Source organism: Hippopotamus amphibius, chromosome 1, assembly GCF_030028045.1.
Source record: "Hippopotamus amphibius kiboko isolate mHipAmp2 chromosome 1, mHipAmp2.hap2, whole genome shotgun sequence".
Lineage (NCBI taxonomy): Eukaryota > Metazoa > Chordata > Mammalia > Artiodactyla > Hippopotamidae > Hippopotamus > Hippopotamus amphibius.
Window position 1 is genome coordinate 59366368 of NC_080186.1, and position 23519 is coordinate 59389886.

The 23519-nt window shown below is 36.7% G+C and overlaps 2 protein-coding genes across 5 annotated transcripts in view; both read right to left on the bottom strand.

Moving 5' to 3' along the window:
- The window catches only part of CLCA1 (chloride channel accessory 1), a 32682-nt gene extending 23369 nt beyond the window's left edge, over positions 1-9313 (bottom strand). For 3 of the 4 annotated variants that reach the window (XM_057714132.1, XM_057714126.1, XM_057714152.1), the window contains exons 1-4: positions 8328-9313; positions 2982-3122; positions 2667-2811; positions 190-295 (exon numbers count right to left, since the gene is read on the bottom strand). In XM_057714132.1, coding sequence (XP_057570115.1) covers positions 190-295; positions 2667-2811; positions 2982-3122; positions 8328-8489 — 554 coding nt within the window. In that variant the 5' untranslated portion in view covers positions 8490-9313. Of the gene's footprint in view, positions 1-189; positions 296-1231; positions 1289-2666; positions 2812-2981; positions 3123-8327 lie in introns of those variants that run through there. The other variant, XM_057714142.1, reaches the window with a different exon arrangement.
- A 7521-nt stretch (positions 9314-16834) lies between these two features.
- Positions 16835-23519, bottom strand: part of LOC130839741 (calcium-activated chloride channel regulator 2) — a 40392-nt gene continuing 33707 nt past the window's right edge. Inside the window, exon 14 of the mRNA XM_057714119.1 lies at positions 16835-21505. Within this exon, the coding sequence (XP_057570102.1) occupies positions 21063-21505 (443 nt within the window). The 3' untranslated portion in view covers positions 16835-21062. The remainder of the gene's footprint in view (positions 21506-23519) is intronic.

Sequence of the window (23519 nt, forward strand, 5' to 3'; positions counted from 1 at the left end):
GAATTCAACTAATTAAGGCACTTGTAAAGTGAACAAAAGTAGTGGTTTTATAGGAAATCTGAAAAAGAAGGCACTAAGAATGAGAGATAGAAAATAAGACAAGAGACTGACTTTTTAAAGTAATCAATTCAAGACAAAATTGGTTGCAATTTAAAATAGTTTGGGAAAAGTTAATCAAAGCATACATACATTACTGGTTTTTTTTTATTACTGGATAAGTAGAATTTCTGGTCATTATCATACTCATTAAATACTCCCCATCGTAGATGAGCCCATTCATGGACAAATGCCCTTCCTGTGAAAAAATATTTTAAACACCTGATTACTATAAGAATGGCAAATTACCTTCTTAAACTATGAGAAAGTAATTCTTCTGAATGTTATTATGCTGCGCTATTTTTTTAACTAAAGGTTTGATTTCTTGAGAACAATCTGATATGACAATGGCACATTTCTGTAAAATATGACTACTTATTTTGGATTATCAAGTGTTAATTAGGCACCTAGTAAGTGCCAAGCAGCTATTCATACAAAGGTAAAACAACCGCCCTGTCCTCACATAGCTCATGGTCCAGCAGATGACACACATCATGTTAGATAACTAAAATCCTTAAAGGTGCAAATGTAATGATGGAGATCAGCACAGGCTGACCCTTAGGGCAGCCAGAGCCGCATCCCCAATAGGTCCTTTTCCCTAATGACTCATATGTGGGCAAACCTCAAGGCCCACCTACTCCACATCTGCCTTTTTGCTTTGACCTATTCTCATCTTTCCAGTCTCATTGCCACTTCTGAACTACTGCAACACTCACTCAACTGGCCTCCATGTCTCCAGTCTTCAGTGACTCCCCTATGGTGCTCAGGGTTAAGTCCAACTTCTCAACATGCATACAGGGTCCATGATGATTCAGGCCCTATTCCTCTCTGCAGCCATGTTTCTTGCAGTTCTCCACCCACTTCCAAGGCTCCATAATGACAATGGATTCCTGAACTCCTTTTACTTTCTAGAGCCACGTCATGCTATTGCTCATCTCTGGTCATTTTTACATATTTTCCCCCCCCTTTTGGAATACTCTCTGACTGAATAACTCCTATTCTTCTTTCAAAATTAAGCTTATATCCACCTAGAAGCCTTCTCTGACATCCTCAAACTAGTCCAGGTACCCCTCCTTTTCACTTTCATTATATTCCATTACGGCATTTATCATGTTATATTGTCATTGCTTCTTACTTGCCAGTCTCTCACTGTAGACTCTGGTCTCCATGAGGACAGGTACCATAATGTCTTCATTGTTGTGTCTTGGTACATACTGTCTAGAACTTCATAGGTACTTAGTGAGTATGTGCTAAGTTTGGATGAATCTTAGAGACGTATGTACAGCTCAGGTTTTCTGGAATGTAAATTCCGAGGTAGGCTGAATTTGGAGGGTTAAGTGAAGAAGTGCATGTTAAGTAAGCCCTAGTATCTCACATTAAGGATTTTAGATTGTTCTAGGTGCTGGGGAGCGACTGATGGCCTCTTAAAGGGAAGGGAAGATTGTAAGGGAGCTGGCGTGGAGTCACAGTACAGAAAGGAGGGAGTTTAAGGAATGCCATTGTGTATGATGACCTTGATGGCTGGAGTGGGCTCAGGAGTGGGATGGAGCAGCTAAGTAAATCAGTTCAACACATATTTATTGAGGCATACATTGGGAATGTTCCGTTCGTGTTATGGAGGTGTTGTAAAAGAACAACAAAGAGGTATATTTGCTGGAAACTTCTTTATGGTAAGGTCTGTAAATGTGCTCTAGGGTATTTGGTGGGGGGGGCATGCAGGCGCCAGCGCTATTTTGTTTGTTTGCTTGTTTTCTCTGCCTTGCCTTTTTAAATGAAGAAAATCAAACTGGTTCTAATCTTTTCAACATAGTAAAGAAACCAAGTACTAGTTATTATTTAACCTAATTAGTTAATATTAATCACACTTCATTATACTTGGAAAATACATAGTATGTGTACTCTATTGCTGGTTTCCTTTACTATTTTCTCCAAAGATTGCTCTATTTGGTTCAGATGGGAATGACAAATGATATTTTGTAAAGGAAAATTTGACTTTTTCTTTAGTCACATGAGTCTTTTGAAAGCTGAACAGCAAGGATATTCTGTCTGATTCTCAAAGTGTGGTACAAGTTCAGGCAGTATCAGCATCACTTGGGAGCTTGTTAAAATGCAGATTCTTGAGTCCTACCTCACACCTACTGAATCAGAATCATTTTAACAATCAGTTTATAAACTGAATGTGCATTCAAGTCTGAAAATATTATGCATCTCTGGCATCTGGAGGCCACTACCTAAATTGCAGGCAGGAGGTTTAATTTGTTCAGATGTCTCCCCACAGAGCCATAGAAACCTAACATTACATATTAAACTATTTTAGAGTTACTATCTGATACTAATATGAAAATTAAAAAATATTATATTCACACACATATATGCAGAATATGAAGAAAATAAATTTCTAACAGAGAAATGCACTATTCTGAATCTGTTTTACATGAAAAAACATGCTATAATAGTCTATTTGGCTTTTATGTTCTTACTCAGAAAGATAATGCTATTGTTGATCTATTTGCAACATAAAATTATTAAATTATGAGAAATATAGCAGAATATTTCATCTCTACCCATACCTTGTGGTCCATATTCAGACGTTTTTCCTGCTAGGAACTCAGGAGTGAGATAAATTCTATCACCCTTTTCTCCACAGCCTCCCATCTGCTCAGTATAGGGTCCATCGTTACCTGCTGGATTAGATTCAGCAACCAGGACATCAGCCTGAAATTTAAGAAAAAGTTTTCATCATTACAAAATTTCAGCAAATGAATTGACTTTCTTTCACACCAGAATATTCTGAAACAATTTTATTTGATTCTAGAATATTTTGATGAAAAACATCTGAGTCACAAAAGAAAACTGAATTTGGAAAAAGAACTTGATATTCTCACATTTTTGTAGGTCTCAAGTTTGGGTTTCACATATTCAGGTTTTGTGTTCCAATTTTCAGGAATCAAAATGGCAACATTTTTGAAATAGAATCTTTTTTCTGTAGCTTCAAACAGATATGGAGATGCATCGGTCACCATATCCTGGGGGGAAAAAACATAAGCAAGCGCATTTAATGACAGAAAAAAAGATGAAATTACCAATTACTCAAATTTACATCTGTATCTCCCATTTCCAAAAAACTAGCTATTTATCTAGCTAGGAAGAGGAGATTGCTTTTTTAATAATAATAGCTAGCCTTTTTTTGAGATTTTTTGACCACATGCTCTGTGTCACAGTGTAATGGCTGACAGTGAAAACTCCAGGAGCAGACACTAATCCAGGCTGCATCACTTATGGTGGGATATCAGAAATTTCCTTGAGGGAATTCCCTGGTGGTCCCGTGGTTAGGACTTGGTGCTTTCACTGCTGGGGCCTGAGTTCAATCCCTGGTCAGGGAACTAGGATCCACAAGCCACAGAGAGTGGCTAAAAAAAAAAAAGAAATTTCCTTGAGCCCTCCTGAGCCTCAGTTTCCTCATTTATAAAATGGAAAATATTACAGTGACCAGTTCATAAGATTGTTGTGAGGATCAATGAAGTCAAGAAAGCATTTGGAACCATGTTCACTTAACACAGTGCTTATCAAATATTAGCTCTTAGTTTCATTTCATACAATCCTTTGAGGATCAATGAACCTTTAAGGGAGAAACCGAGAATTAGAGAGTATTAGTCTCAACATCTCACACCAAGTAGTAGTTGAGAGAAACTCAAATTAAAATGAATACAACTTCAACACCTCCTGACTGCTGTAATAATTTGGGGGCTAACTAAATGTTATGATAGTATTTGTTTTTAGTATAGCACTAAGTGTTAGATATAAGGAAGTGGCAAAAGTATATAATGTCTTTTCAAATTATACCTAGCTTTATTTCTCTAAAACAAAAGAGATGTAGTGTTAAATTATAGATGCCTCTGCAGATTCCCTGAGATGCATCATGACAAGATAGTATTGATAGAAAGGATGTTATTATAGAAGAGGAAATTGGGTCTATTAGGGCTGAAAATCACAGAGAAACACAAAAGTGAGTGTAGACAGAGGGTAGAAGAGGACTGAAGACTGAGGTCTGGGGGCTCCCAGCATTTAGAAGTGGGAAGAGGAAGAGCCAACAAAGGACACTCAGAAGGAGCAGCTGGTGCACGGGCAGGAAATCAGAAGGCATGGCGTGAGAGTGTTTCAGGAAGGAGAGAGAGAGACCATCAGAGTTAAATGCTGAGCAATCAAGTAAGATGAGGACTAAGAATTGAGCGATGCATTTGGCAACCTGAGTGAGGCATTTTGTGGAATGGAGATGACAGCTCCATATGAGTGAATTCAAGAGGGTGGGAGGTGAGGAAGCAGAGGCAGTGAAAACAGGCAGCAGGTCAAGAAGTTTTTCTACAAATTAAAAGGGAATCAAGAAATAAAGCAGTAGTTGAAGGAGGACTTCAGATCAAGGGAGTTTTGTTTTGTTTTGTTTTGTTTTGTTTTAATGGGAACTATTATAACATATGTATATACTGATGGGGAAAAAACTGATAATGTAAGAGAAAAAAAGGCATCATTGCTGGAGGAAAGCCCTTGCTTGAATAGACCAGAGTGACCAGGCTCCAATGCCTAGGAGTCTAGTTCTAGGGCTTCGCCTTGGGAGCAGAAACAGTTCCTCACTGTATGGGGAAGTAGTACCTGGGTATTGATGTGAGGGTGAATCCTGTCTGCTGCTTGCTAATGGGATAAACTTGGGGAATTTATTTTATCTCTCTGAGCCTCAGTTTCCAACCTTTCAAATGCTGATAATAACTGTAAGTTGGTACAGCCACTATGGAAAACAGTTTGGAGGTTCCTTAAAAGACTACAAATAGAACTACCATATGATCCAGTAATCCCACTGCTGGGCATATACCCAAAGAAAACCATAATCCCAAAAGAAACTTGTACCATAATGTTTATTGCAGCACTATTTACAATAGCCAGGACATGGAAGCAACCTAAATGCCCATCAACAAATGAATGGATAAAGAAGATGTGGCATATATATACAATGGAATATTACTCAGCTATAAAAAGGGATGAGATGGAGCTATATGTAATGAGGTGGATAGAACTACAATCTGTCATACAGAGTGAAGTAAGTCAGAAAGAGAAGGACAAATATTGTATGCTAACTCACATATACGGAATCTAAAAATGGTACTGATGAACTCAGTGACAAGAACAAGGAAGCAGATACAGAGAATGGACTGGAGAACTCGAGGTATGGAAGGGGGCGGGGGGTGAAGGGGAAACTGAGAAGAAGCGAGAGAGTAGCACAGACATATATATACTACCAACTGTAAAATAGTCAGTGGGAAGTTGTATAACAAAGGGAGTTCAACTCGAGGATGGAAGATGCCTTAGAGGACTGGAGCGGGGAGGGTGGGGGGGACTCGAGGAGGGGGGAGTCAAGGAAGGGAGGGAATACGGGGATATGTGTATAAAAACAGATGATTGAACCTGGTGTACCCCCCCCAAAAAAATGCTGATAATAATGGTTGCCTTGCTAGTTTTATAAAAGCTCTCAAAATGATTTGCGTCTCCTTCTTCTAAAAAAGCCAGATTTTAAACTATCACTGTGAGAATTTAACACTGTATAATTTTTTGAATGAAAATCCTGAGTTAATATCACCAAAAAGTTGAAAAGTAAGTATAAAACTTCCTATGTGAGTATTATATTACAATTTGACTTGTGAAATGTAAATTTTCAATGACTCCTAAGAAGACGACTAAGCAGCATAAAATGTCTTCTATATTTTAACAGAAACATTAATAATGAATCTTTGCTTTGGCATCTGTTCCTTATTTTGAGAAAGTGACCTCATATCCAAATAGACACTTAAGCTTTTAAGGTTTTGAGAATGTTGAGGATGAAGTTTATAGGATAGACTGGTTATTCTTCAAGGACAGGGATAGTATAATTCACCACTGGATTCCTGGTACCTGACATAATGTGAATGCTCTGTAAATATTTGTTAGATTGAGGAATAAATGAATGAATGAAGAGGTTATGATGAGGGGCAAACTGTCCAGGAGAGCCAAGACAGGAGATGCCTGGGCTCCCATGCATTGAGGGGACCCCAAACGACTCCTGTCGTTTTATCTTTCTTGTGTGCGTGTGTGTGTGGGGGTGAGAGAGAGGGAGAGGGAGAGAGAGAGAGAGAGAGAGAGAGAGAGAGAGAGAGAGAGAGCGCTTGCTTCTCCCCGACTCAGTCCCTCATCTTACGACGTGTGCTCGCACCGCTTCTGCAATACTGATGAGTGCAGTTGCCGCTGATGGAGCTGCTGCAGCGCCACCTGGCGGTATTGCGGGTGGAGAGACGTTAGGACGGCTCTGCTGAAGCAAGTATAATATTTAAGGGCTGACTTAGAGGCTTCTGCTCACACAGGACACCCGGGGGAGAGTCTGCCCAGAAAGCAGAGACTGAGGGATGACCAGAAAAGCAGCAAAGGCACTTGACTGCAGGTCTAGAACATCAAATAAGGGACTCGCTTTTATTAATTACTCAGTTAGGGACTCTGAGTACACTATTGCCCTTAAAAGTGTTCCTGCAACAAGGAAACTTGGAAACCAACTTCTCTCATACCCAACTCATTTATGACTCATACCAAAAAACCAGTTTAATAATTGTAGTGAGAAATATATTTCTCAGGAGGAATCCCCCCAAAGAGAGTGAGGTGAAAGTCCTTTTGCTTTTGTTCTAAAACACCATTTAAATACGAATTACCATAGTCGTTAGGGATTAGGCATCTATGTGCTTCTTCCCACAAGTCCCTGAACACCACTGACTGTCCAGCCAGAGACAAAAACATGCTGGTAACACTTTCCTCCCACACTTTCCTTGTCTGTTGCTCCAAGTGGCTACTTCATTTTTGCTGATGCCATTTCTAAGTTTAGAGGCAATCAAAGACTCACTCAAGATTTCTGATTGTTAAGAGACTTCAGAAGGCATGAATTTCCCTTTTACTGATGGCAGTAATATCTGATGGTCTTCTGGCTTAAGCCAGTGAACTTCCCCTCCCCCTCAACTGCTGTACTCCAGCCCCAAACTCCTCTTGGTTGTAGAGATGGTTCTTTCCCCAAACTCCATCTTTCTGGGTTTACTCCTGTTTAGAGCAAGGAGCCTTTCGATGCAGCCCTTGGGGCCCTTGCACTGTTAACTTCTGAGCTCACACTCAGGAACTTTGCCCAGAAACAATTTCAGTCCCTTTGGCTTGGTGAGGAATGATGAGCCCTTTCCATCTAGCCTGGAGACTTATGACTTGCCTACCATTTATTGAGCTCTTACTATGTATTAGGCATTCTGCATGCATTTTAAAGTTTTTCTAAGTTTTTGAGATAATTTTAAACTTAGATGACATGCAAAAAATGTACAGAATTTCCATATAGCCTTCACCTAGCTTCCCTTATATGCATGCATTGTTAATCCTCACAAAGTCTTATAAGGAAGATACTTATTATTATTCCCATTTTATAGACCAGTACTTTTGCTCACTATGCAGTACCACCTCTGGGTGTGCTATAGCCACTTTCCAGGGTGGTCTTTTATAAGACATTTCCCTCTTATTCTTTGCTGTTTGCTGTTGTACAAAACATCTCTAATCCCTCTATCTTACAACAGTTAGACACCTCTGCCTGGACAGGAAGAGTCCTCTTCCCTAATTTTTCCTTCCCCTATGGAAGCAACAAGTGAAGTGAGGCTGCTCAGCGGCCCTGAGAGGACCCCTTGCATCGGGACTGATAAAATGCAGGGTTTCTTCCCAGGCTTGTTCTTAAGTCAGAGATTTGCATCTTGGACTCCTATATTAGAATTGCAGAAAAGCAGGTTACAACTAGGAGAATAAAGGGAGACTGATATAAGCCAATGGTAAAATCAGGCAAAGGAATTACCCTCCGCACATCTCACAATATCTGCTAAATGTAGTTGGCTCTGCCTTGGTCGTCGAACTAAATAATTTTCAATGAAGTCATCCACAGCCAAGAAATATAGATCTCATTTATTGTGTCAACAATATATCAAGCTCTGAATTATGTGCCTTGCATTTATTATCTCATCCCTCAGAAGAATCATAATGGTTGTGTTATTATTTCCATTTTAGAGCTGAAGAAATGAGGACACAGATATAAAAAAAAAACAACTTGCCAGTGTCACACAGCTGGAATTAGAGAACTCACGTTTGCTCTATCACAATATTATGCTTAATTTTTCAATGTATAATTACCATTCAGGACTTACCTTTATTTTTTGAATGAGTGTTTCATCTTCTGGCACATTAGGGTCAACTGCAATGACAATGCCTTCATAGCCATTATTATTCAGCTGAATGAGTGAATCACTCAGGGCCCCTTCCAGAAGGTGAAGGACTAAGATGAAAACCAAATTCTTAAATGACCCCATTGCTGTGCATCTCCCTTTGAGTTCTCTCTTTGGAAAATGTTGGTTAGGGAGGCATCTTTCCTCACCCCTATATATATGAATATAGATACACTTTTTTTCCAAGTTATCAAAGGTGATTTATCACAGGAATTTAACCTCTTGACCTCTAATTGTTTCACTATTGGATTTGTCACCACTATGAGGAATGATAAGTATAGCTTCATCTCAAGTTGTGTGTACTTTTAAATATTTTATTTTGAAAGGAATATTAGCCTTGCCTTCACCTTTGCCAGTTGCTGAGAACGAGGGTGGGGAGCCACATCCGGGTCCCTGAAAGGACTCACAGCTGACAAGCAGCTTTGCCACTGAAAGATGTTTACTTCCTACAAATGTTTGCCCAGCCAAGGACACCGAACCACCCAACACCACCCTCTAATCCCTGCCTGCCCAGTGGAAGCCTGACTGTTCTGCGTATTCAATAAGCATTCATTAAGCATAAACTAATATCCAGTTATCCCTCATGGTGGTCTTTATTTTTATCCTTTTTGATCTTTACATAACCTCAGCACCTCTTGTTACTCCCTTAGACAATCTACTTGTACCAAGATTGTCTGTTTGCAAGGCGAACTCCCTCAAGTTTCCTCATCAGACCTCTATTTCACTATTCCATAGCTTCTATTGCCCACTGAAATTCAAATTAGCATTAAATTATTTTATGGAAATTAAACGTCTCTCAGAATATGAATTGTGGACTGCCAGCTACTGCACAGACTCTTCTAAGTTTGCCGCATCTCAGATGAAAACTCAAATTGGTCCACCACTTTCCTGTATTCAAATTACTTGAAATATCCCTTCATCCCACAACTTCATTTGATCTTCACATTGTGGTAAGCATAAATTTCATCTTGTCTGTCTTTTCTTCGACATTCACTCATAAAAATTAAATTAGTACTTGTTGCTAATAATTAGTACTTATTGCTTAAGTATATAATCTTTAATCAATCAAAGGTGAAGCGTTGGAATAGAGTGAAAATACTCAATTATAAAGTAGTTGTCCAGATAATCTAAATATGCTTTTAAATAAAAACAGTTTATTCAATGCTTATTGAATAAATGTATGCATTTAGTATGCATATGTCATAAAAATTTTACATTTTAAAATTTCTCAGACCCCCTGCCCCCACTATATGTGTGTATCCCAGGTTCCCTAGAAAAGAGAGCCTAAGACAAGCTTATGTACTAATGATCTGCTAGCTTAATCCCAAGAACAGTGAGAGTGAAAGAAAGGGGAAATGTTTCAGGGAAGCCTGGGAAGCAATAAAAGGTGCTTACTATCCAAGAACATGGTATGTCCCTCCATCTGTTTGTGTCATCTTTGATTTCTTTCATCAATGTCTTAAAGTTTTCTGCATACAGAAACCTCCTTAGGCAGGTTTATTCCTAGGTATTTTATTCTTTTTGTTGCAATGGTAAATGGGAGAGTTTCCTTAATTTCTCTTTCTGCTCTTTCGTTGTTAGTGTATAGGAATGCAAGAGATTTCTGTGCATTAATTTTGTATCCTGCTACTTTACTAAATTCATCAATTAGTGCTAGCAGTTTTCTAGTAGAGTCTTTTGGGTTTTCTGTGTATAATATCACGTCATCTGCAAAGAGTGACAATTTTACTTCTTTTCCAATTTGGATTCCTTTTATTTCATTTTCTTCTCTGATTGCTGTGGCTAAAACTTCCAAAACTATGTTGAATAATAATGGTGAGAGTGGACACCCTTGTCTTGTTCCTGTTCTTAGAGGGAATTCTTTCAGTTTTTCACCATTGAGAACGATGTTGGCTTTTGGTTTGTCATATATGGCTTTTATTATGTTGAGGTAATTTCCTTCTATGCCCATTTTCTGGAGAGTTTTCATCATAAATGGATGTTGAATTTTATCAAAAGCTTTCTCTGCATCTATTGAGATGGTCATATGGTTTTTATCCTTCAATTTGTTAATATGATGTATCATGTTGATTGATTTGTGGTAAGTGGTGCTGGGAAAATTGGACAGCAACATGTAAAAGAATGAAATTAGAACACTTCCTAACACCATACACAAAAATAAACTCAAAATGGATTAAAGACCTAAATGTAAGGCCAGACACTATAAAACTCCTAGAGGAAAACATAGGCAGAACACTCTATGACATCTATCAAAGCAAGATCCTTTTTGACCCACCTCTTAGAATAACAGAAATAAAATCAAGAATAAACAAATGGGACCTCATGAAACTTAAAAGCTTTTGAATAGCGAAAGAAACCATAAACAAGACAAGAAGGCATCCCTCAGAATGGGAGAAAATATTTGCCAACGAATCAACGGACAAAGGATTAACCTCCAAAGTATACAAGCAGCTCATGCAGCTTAATACCAAAAAAGCAAATAACCCAATCCACAAATGGGCGGAAGACCTAAATAGACATTTCTCCAAAGAAGACATACAGATGGCCAACACACACATGAAAAGATGCTCAACATCACTAATCATCAGAGAAATGCAAGTCAAAGCCACAGTGAGGTATCACCTCACACCAGTCAGAATGGCCATCATCAAATAATCTAGAAACAACACATGTTGGAGAAGGTGTGGAGAAAAGGGAACTGTCCTGTACTGTTGGTGGGAATGTAAGTTGATACAGCCACTATGGAAAACAGTTTGGAGGTTCCTTAAAAAACTAAAAGTAGAACTACCATATGATCCAGTAATCCCACTCCTGGGCATATACCCAGAGAAAACCATCATCCAAAAAGAAACATGTACCATAATGTTTATTGCAGCACTATTTACAATAGCCAGGACATGGAAGCAACCTAAATGCCCATCAACAAATGAATGGATAAAGAAGATGTGGCATATATATATACAATGGAATATTACTCAGCTATAAAAAGGAATGAGATGGAGCTATATGTCATGAGGTGGATAGACCTAGAGTCTGTCATACAGAGTGAGGTAAGACAGAAAGAGAAAAACAAATATTGTGTGCTAACTCAAATATATGGAATCAGAAAAAAAAAATGGTACTGATGAACCCAGTGACAGGGCAAGAATAAGGACACAGATGCAGAGAATGGACTGGAGGACACAAGGTTGGGGGGGCGGAGGGTGAAGGGGAAGCTGGGACGAAGTGAGAGAGTAGCATAGACATAGATATACTACCAACTGTAAAACAGATAGCTAGTGGGAAGTTGCTGTATAACAAAGGGAGATCAACTCAAAGATGGATGATGCCTTAGAGGGCTGGGACAGGGAGGGTGGGGGGGAGTCGAGGGAGGGAGGGAATATGGGGATATGTGTATAAATACAGCTGATTGACTTTGGTGTACCTCAAAAACTGGTACAAGAGTGTAAAGCAATTATATCCCAATAAAAAAAAAAAAAAAAGAGCTATATAGGCTAAGTGCCAGAGGGATTTATGGAGAGAGGCATTTCATTTGACCTTTGGGGACAAGCTCTACCTCCACGCATATAAGCACCTGTTTCTGTGCCTTTGAGTATGTCTCTCTCTATCATCATGTACCCTATAATTGTATCCCTAAGTTTCAGATCTTATTTTGTCTCTCTCTTTGTGCCTGAGCTGTGCTTTTTCTACTTCCTATGATACATGCAAAATAAATCAGATTCTCGTTTCTTCAGAGCCTGCTATTATTCTGACTTCCCCTTTGCTTCTATTCCCTGTTTCCCTGTATTTTACATTCACAGATCATAATACAGTTCTTAATACATAATGCAGCATGCACCCAACTTTATATCCATTCCCCTTCTTCATTTTTCATCAGTTAGATCTTCTACCAGCCTTATGAGTTCAATCATCTAACATGGACCATCTTTACTTTTTTTTTTTTTTTTTTTTTTTTGGCTGTGTTGGGTCTTCATTGCTGTGCATGGACTTTCTCTAGTTGTGGCGAGCAGGGGCTACTCTTCTACTCTTCGTTGCAGTGCTGAGGGCTTCTCATTGCAGTGGCTTCTCTTGTGGAGCACAGGCTATAGGCAAGCAGGCTTCAGTAGTTGCGGCACATGGGCTCAGTAGTTGTGGCTCACAGGCTCTAGAGTGCAGGCTCAGTAGTTGTGGTGCACAGGCTTAGTTGCTCCGTGGCATATGGGATCTTCCTGGACCAGGGATCGAACCCATGTCTCCTGCATTGGCAGGCTCATTCTTAACCACTGCGCCACCAGGAAAGTCCCTTCACTTTATTTAAACTATTTTTTTTTCTATTCTTTTTGTTTTCTCTACTTCATTTAAATCTAGTTCACAGTTTTGTTCCTCTTTTCCCCTTCATTAAGGCCACTTTTTTGTGTGTTCATGTGTCAAATATCCTTATGAATGATGCCTTTCTCTTCCTCCCTATAAAGCAAGATTTCCCAATCTTGGCACTATTGACATTTTTGGCTGAGTAATTCTTTGTTGTAGGGGCTGTCTGGTGCATGGTAGGATGTTTAGCATCATCCCTGGCCTCCACCCACTAGACCATGCCCCAAACTATGATAATCAAAGTAGACATGGCCAAATGTTCCCTGGGAGAGTAAAATTACTCCTGGTCAAGGACCATTGCTATCACTATGGAAAACAATTTGGAGGTTCCTTAAAAAACTACAAATAGAACTACCATATGATCCAGTCATCCCACTCCTGGGCATATACCCAAAGAAAACCATAATCCCAAAAGAAACTTGTACCATAATGTTTATTGCAGCACTCTTTACAATAGCCAGGACATGGAAGCAACCTAAATGCCCATCAACAAATGAATGGATACAGAAGATGTGGCATATATATACAATGGAATATTACTCAGCTATAAAAAGGGATGAGATGGAGCTATATGTAATGAGGTGGATAGAACTACAATCTGTCATACAGAGTGAAGTAAGTCAGAAAGAGAAGGACAAATATTGTATGCTAACTCACATATACGGAATCTAAAAATGGTACTGATGAACTCAGTGACAAGAACAAGGAAGCAGATACAGAGAATGGACTGGAGAACTCGAGGTATGGGGGGGGTAAAGGGGAAACTGAGACGAAGCAAGAGAGTAGCACAGACATATATATACTACCAACTGTAAAAGAGTCAGTGGGAAGTTGTTGTATAACAAAGGGAGTCCAACTCGAGGATGGAAGATGCCTTAGAGGACTGGGGCAGGGAGGGTGGGGGGGACTCGAGGGGGGGGTGTCAAGGAAGGGAGGGAATACGGGGATATGTGTATAAAAACAGTTGATTGAACCTGGTGTACCCCCCAAAAAAAAAATAAATAAAAATAAAAATAAAAAATAAAAAAAAAATAAAATCTTGAATATTAAAAAAAAAAAAAAAAAAAAGAACCATTGCTATAATGCTTGCTAAAAGGGAAAGATACAATAAATTTATTCATATTGTTTCACTTGATGTAACATGCATATACAATAAAATGAACAGATCAAGTGTAAATAGGTAAATGAATTTCGATGAAGGTATACATTCCCAGGCAATCACTATCCCAATCAATCCCGATAGCATTTTCATTGCTCCAGAAAGCTTTCTTATGTCCTTTCCAGTGAATTCTCACATGTTTGCTCTGAGACAACCACTGTTATGATTTCTATATCCAGAGATTAGTATTGTTCTTGAACTTTTAATAAATGGAACCATATAGTCTGTGCTCTTTTGAGTCTGACTTCTTTAACTCAACATACTGCTTTTGAGATTCAGGTATGTTGTTGCATGTATCAGTTGTTTGTTTCTTGTTTTTGCTGATTGTTGTGCTGTTGTGAATTCATACAAATAGCAAAATTTGTTTTATCCATTATTTTAATAGAAACTTTTTTTTTACAGTTTGGGGCTGTTATGAATAAAATGGCTATAAAAATTCTTGAGCAAGTCTTTTGCTGGACATATCTTTCCACCTCTCTTAAAGTGGAATTGCTGGGTCAAGGTTTAGATACATGCATAACTTTTAAAAAACTGCCAGGTAGTATTCCAAAGTGGATGCACACTCACAAATGTAGATTAATTACGGTTGCTTCACATCCTTGTCAATATTTCTTATTGCCAAAATGTGTAAGTTAGTTGTTCTAGTGGGAAGGAAGACATATTTCATTTATAGGTATCATTTTCAATTTGTTGATAACTGCTGGTGTTGATTGCTTTTTTATAAATTGATGTATAGTTGATTTACAATTTTAGTTTCATGTGTTGATTGCCTTTGTATGTTCTTATTGGCTATTTATATATTCTCTTTTGTCAAGTGTCTGAGTCCTTTGCCCATTTTTATGGGGTTCTTTGTCTTTTTATTACTGATTTATAACATTTTTATGTGTTCTAGATATAACTTCTTTGTTAGATACATTTGTTGTGAATATTTTCTTCCACTCTGTAACTTAACTTTTTATTAATAATGGTGCACTTTGATTAACACAGATATTTAGTTTTGATGCAGTCCAACTTATTTTCTTTTATGCTCAGTGTTTTCTCTGTCCTAAGAAATCATTCTACACTGTAGTTGTAAAGATATTTTCTTATATTTTTTCTAGAAGTTTATATCTTAACTCTTATTTATATCTATTATTCATCATGAATTAATATTTTTACAAGGTAGGAGTAAAATTGCTTTCCCAAACATATGTCTAGTTGTTCCAACATCATTTATTAAAAAAAAAAACAAAAAACTCTTCTTTACCCATTGAGTTGCCTTGCCCTATTGATTTGCACATGGCTTTATGGAAAATCTATTGATGATATGTATGTAGGTCCATTTCTGGACTCTACATTCTGGGATGTGTTTCATGGCCTGGCATATGTAAGAGCACTTAAAAATAATATGTATTCTGCACTAGTTGCTTGTAATATTTTTAAATGTCAAGGTCAAATTGGTTAATAATGTTGTTCAAATATGTTCCATTCTTATTGAGTTTTTCTGTCTAGTTGTTATACAATTGACAGTGGGAGATTTAAATCTCCAAGTCTGCTTGTTGCTTTGTCTATTTCTCCCTTATCTCTGGTAGTTTTTGTTTCTGGTATTTTGAAGTTCTATTAATAGGTACATGCACATTTAGGATTGCTATATCTTCTTGATGAAATTTTTTATTATGTTGAAATGAATTCTCTTTTTTTCTGCTTTTTCAAAGGCTATTCTGTCCTATAATAATATACTAACACCAGCTTTTTTATGCTTAGTGTTTGCATGATATACCACTTTCCTTTATTCCACTTTCAATTTCTATGTCTTTATATTTAAAATTCATCTGTCATAAATTAGATGGGTCTTGCTTTTTTATCAAGTCTGAAAATCTCTTCTTTTTAGTTGAAGGGTTTAGTCCATTTATATTTGATATAATGATTAATTTAGCTGGCTTTAAGCCTACCATCTTGCTATTTACTTTCTGTTAGTCCCCTCTGTTCTTTGTTCCTTGCTCTTGTCTTCTTTTGTATTAATTGGGTAGTTTTAGTGTTCCATTTTATCACATTTATTACCCTTTTAGATAGACCCTTGTCTATTACCAATAGGTGCCAAAGAGGTTATAATATGCATCCTTAATTTATGTCTACCTTGAATTAAAATTGTATGTATGATGTAAGTACCTTTAAATAGTATAATTCCATTTGTCACCTTTCTTTCCATTCTGCTCTTATTGTCATATATCTTACTTCTTTATGTTATTTATACCATAATACATGGTTTTTATTTTTACTTTAAACACTTTACTGTCTTTTAAAGAAATTAAGTAAAGAAAACCAACAACGTATTATATTTACCTACATGTTTATCATTTCCAGTGATCTTCCTTTCATGCTGTAGACCTGTATTTACACCAGACATCATTTTCCTTTCTCTTAAAGACATTTCTTTGGTACTTCTTGCAGGTGAAAATTATTTCAGCTTTTATTTATCTGCCTACATTTTTAAAGATATCTTTGCTCAATATAGAGTTCTGCATTGGCAAATTTTTCTTTTAGCACTCTACAAGGTCATTTTATTGTTTTCTGGACTCAATTGTTTCTTATGAGTAGTTAGTCGTCTTTCCTATGGTATACCTAGGTGTTATTTTCTTTGTATAGATCCTATTTTAGGTTCACTGAGCATTTTAGACTTGTGGGTTGGTAGTTTAAATCAAATTTGGAAAAATTTCATCCAGGAGTTCCTTGAATATTTTTATGCCCTATTTTCCCTCCCTTTACTTCTGGGACTCATATACATGTATGTTAGACTGCTTGATAATGTCACACAGGTCATTTGGACTTTTTCCTTTTCTTTCTTTTTTTTTTTAATGAAATGCCTCAGTTTAGATGCTTTCTATTTTCCTATCTTCCAGTACCAGTCTGTTGTTAATCCATTACAATTTTTTTACATACATTGTATTTTTCAATTTTTAGGCTTTTCATTTGCTTCTTTTTAAAGGTTTTCACCTTTCCTAAAATTTTCCCTCTATTCATCACTTATATCTATCTTTTCCTATAATTTCTTTATCTTATTTATAATGTTATTATAAACTAATTATCTGTTATTTGGAAATATGGATAATTTTTGGATCATCTTTTATTGACAGATTTTTATTCTTATTAATTATGGGACACACTTCCTGCTTGTCAGCATGTCTATTGTTTTATTTTATACTGGATATGTTGTGGAGACTTTGTATTATGTTATCTTTCTCCGAGTTATGTTCTAGCAGTAGTTTAATTATTGGTGAATATAATCTTGATTATCTAGACACTTGGTTTTAGACTTTATCAGAGCAGATCTATTTCAGTTTTGCCCTTGCTTCTAGGGCATAACACTTAGTCTGTGGATGTGATCCCACCCCCAATCTGGAGTTTTAATGGAAACACAAGGTGCTTACCACCCCCTCTAACTTAGGCGAGGTTGTATTTTGGTGCAACAAATTTTAATCTTTGATTTAGAAAATGAAGTCACAACACCAATAGATACTCAATGAAATATTCACAGAAGTATAATTCATTATATACAAAATTGGCTATTACTCAAAAGCCTATCAATAGTAGAATGTACAAATATATTGTTGTATAACCAAGCAATGGAATATTATACAGCAATAAAAAATAAGATCTACTGGCACACAAAATGTGGATGAATCTCATTAATGTAATGTCAAATGAAAAGGAGCCAGACACAAAAGAATACATACCAAATGATTATATTTATCTGAAGTTCAAAACAGGCAAACACTAAGCCATGGTGTTAGAAGTCATTCTGTGGTAAACACTGGGGAGGAGGTAGTGGCAGGAAAGGGTCAAGCTATAAGTTTCTGAGATTCTGGCAATATTCTATTTCTTGATTTTGGTGTAATTACCAGAGCATGTTCACCTGTGATAATTCGTTGACCTGTACACTTACAGTTTGTTCTTATATCTGCGTATATGTTATACTTCAATAAAAACTTTAAAACTGAAAAAACAAACAAACAAACAAACTTGGGTGAGGTTAAACCTTAATTTTTTTCTCCTCAGGACTGGGCAGTTGCTAAAATCTCTGTTCAGCTCTTTTAGCCTCTAAGCTCTTATTTTCCATTCGATTCCTTTGCGGTTTAGAATTCATCCAAGGATTGTGGGAATTTCCCCCTTGTAGTTGCTTCCTTTCTAGGATTTCCTCCCTCAATTTCCAACTGCTTTAGCAACCCAAACTCTTACTTCTCGCTTTTCAACCCAGTAAGACTGCTGCTCTCTGCCTGAGCTCTCTCCAGATGCTCTGAGCAAACTGGGAGTGCCTTTTAGGGGAAAAGCTGGTTAAATATGGATTTCACCTAGATTGCTTTCCTTTTTTCAAGGGTCATATCTCCTCCAGGGTTTCTACATGCTTTTTTTGGCATCCAGTGCCTTCAAAGAGTTGTGTTTTATATTTTTCCAGAGTTATAACTGGTGTAAGCAAGAGGATTAGTTTGATATGAGCAACTCTGCCATTAGTGCAATTGGATTTGTCACATTGTTTTAATTAAATGATATAGTTAGGGATCAACTCTTCCAAAATAATTACAGTATAGTATAAGGCAAAGCCTAAGGCAAATAAAATAATTTTTGGTAGACATTCCAGTACTAACATGCAGGTGCAAACATACTTTTGGAGCAGTCAACATTGCACACATAAACAGCAATCTGCTCAGTGCATAGGCTATATGAATTCATCTCCTAAAAATCTTCTCTGTCCCATTGAGATTTAATCTTCTTTTCTATCCATAAAAACAATAGGGTAAAAATGGAAGGGATATTGTCCTCAGTTTCCAGAATAAATTTCTATATACTGCATAACAACAACCATTCTGGCATGTGAAGATAAAAATAACACTTGCCTATGTCACTTTCAACCCCTAGAGTTCTCTTTCCTCTCCCAGGTAACTAAGCATCCGTCTCATATTTTTTCTCCTCTTGAAATCTTGGATCAAATCTTCAGTGATGTCACTATTCATGTGGTATTCCACTAGTGACCAATGCTTCACAGTTCCTCATTCTCTTTGACCCAACTCTTGTCTATTTCTGTTCTTTACACTTGTTCAGAATCAATGTCACCTCCTTTCCAGTGGCCCTGTTCTATTAGTGATTTCTGGGGTTTCGAAATCAATATCTTCCCACACTTACCACAGATTATGTTGTCTAATGCTTCACTCCCTCACAATCACTGAAGCTTGTTTACCCTATCCGCTGGATGAGAAGGGAATAGGGTAAAATCTGCTATAATATATTTTAGTTTATCACTTTAATATCCTTAATCTATCTCAGTTGTGCCTCTTCCAGTTCACTAATTTCTGGACTTAAAGCCATTTGTTCAATTCTATATCCACAAAATTGGAGGGCGGGGGAAGCCCTGTTCCCTCAGCCTATAAACCTTGAAGATTTAAACATTTCTAGGCATAATCCCTGGCATCTTTCCACACCTTCTTAAATAGACAAGAGTGAAGGAGCATTATGACAACCTGACTCTGCTCCTATATACGCTGCGATTAGCCAGCACAGTGCTTTAGATTATTCCCTTAACTCTCCATTTTCCTGTTTATAAAATGAGGAAAACATTTGAAGACTTAAAACCCACCACACCCCATCTCAATATTTTGCCAGCCCTTTGAAGCTACAGAGAAGCAGATCCCAGGCTACCAGGCACAGTGGCAATAGAGGGAGGAGGGACTGACTGCCAAGTGGGGACTTGAAGTTCCAATCTGTGAAAATGTAGGCACTACCAGACTCAGCATGTGACAGGCCAGACCTGGGATGCCGTATGAACAGCAAGAAGGCAGCCTAGGTAAAAGTATTTGCTGGTCATCTTACTCCCCAGCACTGCTCTGTGTCTCTTACTCGAGGTTTCACGCTCTATGTCTCTTTTCATTCTTGTTCCAGCTCCCCATGCTTCCCTGCCCACCCCCCCCAAACTTAATCTAATTGTCATTGTTAGTTGGTCATGGTTATAAATCTAATTGTCATTGTTAGTTGGTCATGGTTATAAAACAGTTCTATTCCACATTATTGTTTGTATTTATCCAGTAAAGTTTTAAGTTCTGTAATATACAAAGCATGTGATTTTATTGCTCCATAATCTTTAAAAAATAAGAAAAGTAAAATTAAATAAAGATAATTTTTATTTCCTTGTGACCTGTGCTTGCCTTTCTCTAGTCACCCTCCACCCCTGTAGGTAAATACCTATAGGTAAATAACCCTTTATGGGGAAAGGATTCCTGGAGTCTTATTTAAACAAAAAAACCAGAATCGGTTAATAATTTCCAAAGGTCAGGCTCTCCCCTGTGATCTCTTCCTTGGTTGAAATTGAATAAAACTATATAGCCTATGTATATGTTACAGGAAGCTCAGGACTATGTCTTTCATTCTTTACTTAAAGTCTTATGAGAACTGTAACCATTTTCATGGAATAACGCGCAAGGCAAATAACTTGGAAAGCTGCTTTGATGACAGTAGAAAGTTATAAACAATAAATTCAACAGACCTCTGCTATAAAACCAGTGTCAGGGGAAGAGGATAATACTTACATTTAAGGTTAACCCTTACAGTAAAACAAGATCTCTTTGAGCAGTGGTATCTATCTGTAGTATAGTTAACCAAATGGAAAGAGGTAAAGAACTTTACAATAGGCACTTCATATAAAAAATACAGCTTGATCTTTAGTCATAAACAAGCAACCCATTCTGAACAGATAAGGGGAAATGAAAAATTAATCACAGCAACTAAACAATTGCTCCATATAGACAGTTATACTGTATCATTCAGGCTTAACCTCCTTTTCTCTACTTGGGGCTATTTTTCCTCTTCAATAAAACAAGCTTTTATCAACTCTTTGATTCAATTTTGCCATTGCCTTTGCCTTTAAACACATTACCTTAGAGAATAACTTCTATTATCTTGTCCATAGCTGAAGCTCAAAGGTTTTCTAAATCCCCTCCCCCTCCATTAATGTTATAAAAGATTTTTTTTTCTATTTACCATGTAAAAATCTGATCTATACTGCACAAAAACTCACAGCATTTTTAATAATCTGACATTAATTTCACTTTATTGGTATGTTTTTGTAAAGTGCAAAAGCCATGGGTCTTATATTTAAGAAGGAAGGTACTCTATACATTTGTTCATAGTAACTTTGTTTCATTCTCTTTCTTGTCTGCTCTCTTTTTCCTGTTTAAAACATAGTGTGTTACAACTATAGTGAGGCAAGTGATTCCTATAAAACCCATTGCTGTCAAAACTCCTTTCAATATAAGATAATCTCTGGCAAGTACAGGAGTAGAATTTGGGGCAATCAGCAGAGATGCCTGGGCAATGTTAGATACAGCAGACTTTAAGGAATTCCTATCTACTGCTTGTATTGCCACATAAATTCTGTGGCTTTTTTGTGTCTCTCCATCAGGCTGATGTTCAGGTCCATTTGTGAAAAGCTCTGATGAGAATGTAAATGTCTCCTTGGTACCAGCTTGCTGAGGATTTAACTTTGATGTATTCACTAAAATGGCATTCTTAAAGTCATCTTGAATATTCTGTAGACTTTTACTCACTCTTATTTCATAGCTGTTAGCTGAAATTAAAAAATACAAATGGGAAGTTAAATGAATTTGAGTAAGGTTTCTAGTTTGTTAGAAATGGCTTAATGACAATAGCAACAAAAAAGTCAAAATATCTATGAATAAACAAAGGAAGAAATATTCATTGAACAAAACTTTAAGACATTACATAAGAACTCATACTAAAACCTGAACAAGAGGAAAGTTTTATTATGTTTCTGAATAGCAAGGTTCAACACAATAAAGATGTTATTTTTCCCTAAGTTATTTTGTAAATTTTACATGATTTTATTAAAAGTGCCTCTAATTTTCTATTTTAACAAGCTTATTGTAAAGTTTAAACAGGAAATAATCAAGATTAGCCATATAATGTTAAAAAATAGCAAATTTTTAGTGGAAGGACTGACTTTATCAGATATAAAAATATTGTAATGCTTCAGTAACTAAAAAAACTGCAGTACTGGTCCATGAATAGATTCATGTATAAAAATAGACCAAAACACCTTCAGGAATTTAGTATATGATAGAGATAGAATCCAAATTAATGGGGGAAAGTACAAATTTCTTGATAATGGTGTTATGATAATTGGGTAAAAAGCTGGAAAAATAGGATCCATATTGCAAACCTTTTTTTTCAGGATAAACTCCAAAATAAATAAAAGTTTGAGGAAAAAATATATTAAGTAGTCAGAAACAATGAATGAATTTCTTTATAAACATGAAATGGAAAAGGACATTCTAATTAATACTCAAAATTCAGAAGCAATAAACAAAAAAATCCATAAACTTATATACATAAAATGAAAATGTTCTACATGGGAAAAAATCTCCTAAGCAAAATATAAACATATATGTTAAGTGACAAAAATATTTGTAACTTAAGTCAAAGATAAAGTTTAGTTCTGGTAATGGTTGAGTGGCTTTTATTAGACTAACTCACCAGCAGATAACAAGTATAAACTCTGAAGAAAGAAAGGTGAAAAAACCATTAGAGCCCTGGAATCCAATAAAAACAAACAGAAACCAGAGGAGTTACAACCCATAAAAGAAGGGAACCAGACTGGGACTGATTCATATTTATACAGCTTTTCCTCCAAGGGTACTTTCTACTTCATTATAGATAGCTGGAACTGATAAAGAAAGCCACTATTTTCTTGGTCTTAAAAATCAGAGGACTGAGTGTGGGATTGCCAGAATGGCTGAAAATTGAAGGAGCCAGAGAGTGATGAGCCCCAAATCTGTGTATTAACTTCTCTCAAATCATTGGAAGACCTCTGAATTGTACATGTGTGGTTGAAAAATCAAGGACTCAAGGTTGAAAAATGGAGCAGAATTTTATGCCAGTGCCCACCACAGGGGAAATGCAGAGTTTGGAGTGTGAGTCTTGCTACAGTAAAGGAGCTTGGTAAATATCTTGAGATGTTTGTTAAAACACTAGGAAAGCTGTGCCTTAGGAATAAATGTTGTGCCCCAGAATTAAAGGATATGCCCTAGGGTTAAGAGAAAAACTGAAATAGACAAACCCTAGCCAAAAGTAAAACCAAGCCTCCTCAAATTCCAGGTGATCCAAGGTATCTACTTGAAAATTTCAAAACCCTTCAGGGGAATATAGTCCAGAATCTAAAATTTACTACCACATGTCCGATAAACAATAAAAAGTTACTAGACATGCAAAGAAACAGAAAATGTGATACATACTCAAGAAAAATATCAGCAAATAAAAACAGTCACAAATGACTGAGATTTGAAATTAATAGAAAAGGACCTTAAAATAACCATGATGAATATATTAATGGTCTACACATAAGACAAGTTGGATGTAGTGAATGAAGAGATGGGAAATTTGAGGAGAGATATAGAAACTTTAAAAAGGAAGCAAATGGAAATCCTAGAATTGAAAATAATATATAATGAAAAAAATTCATTTGAGAGTGTTAATAGCAGATTGGACACAATAGAAGAAAGAATTTGTAACCTGAAGACAGCTCCGTTAAAATCACCCAAACTGAAGGGCTAAAAATAAAGGTA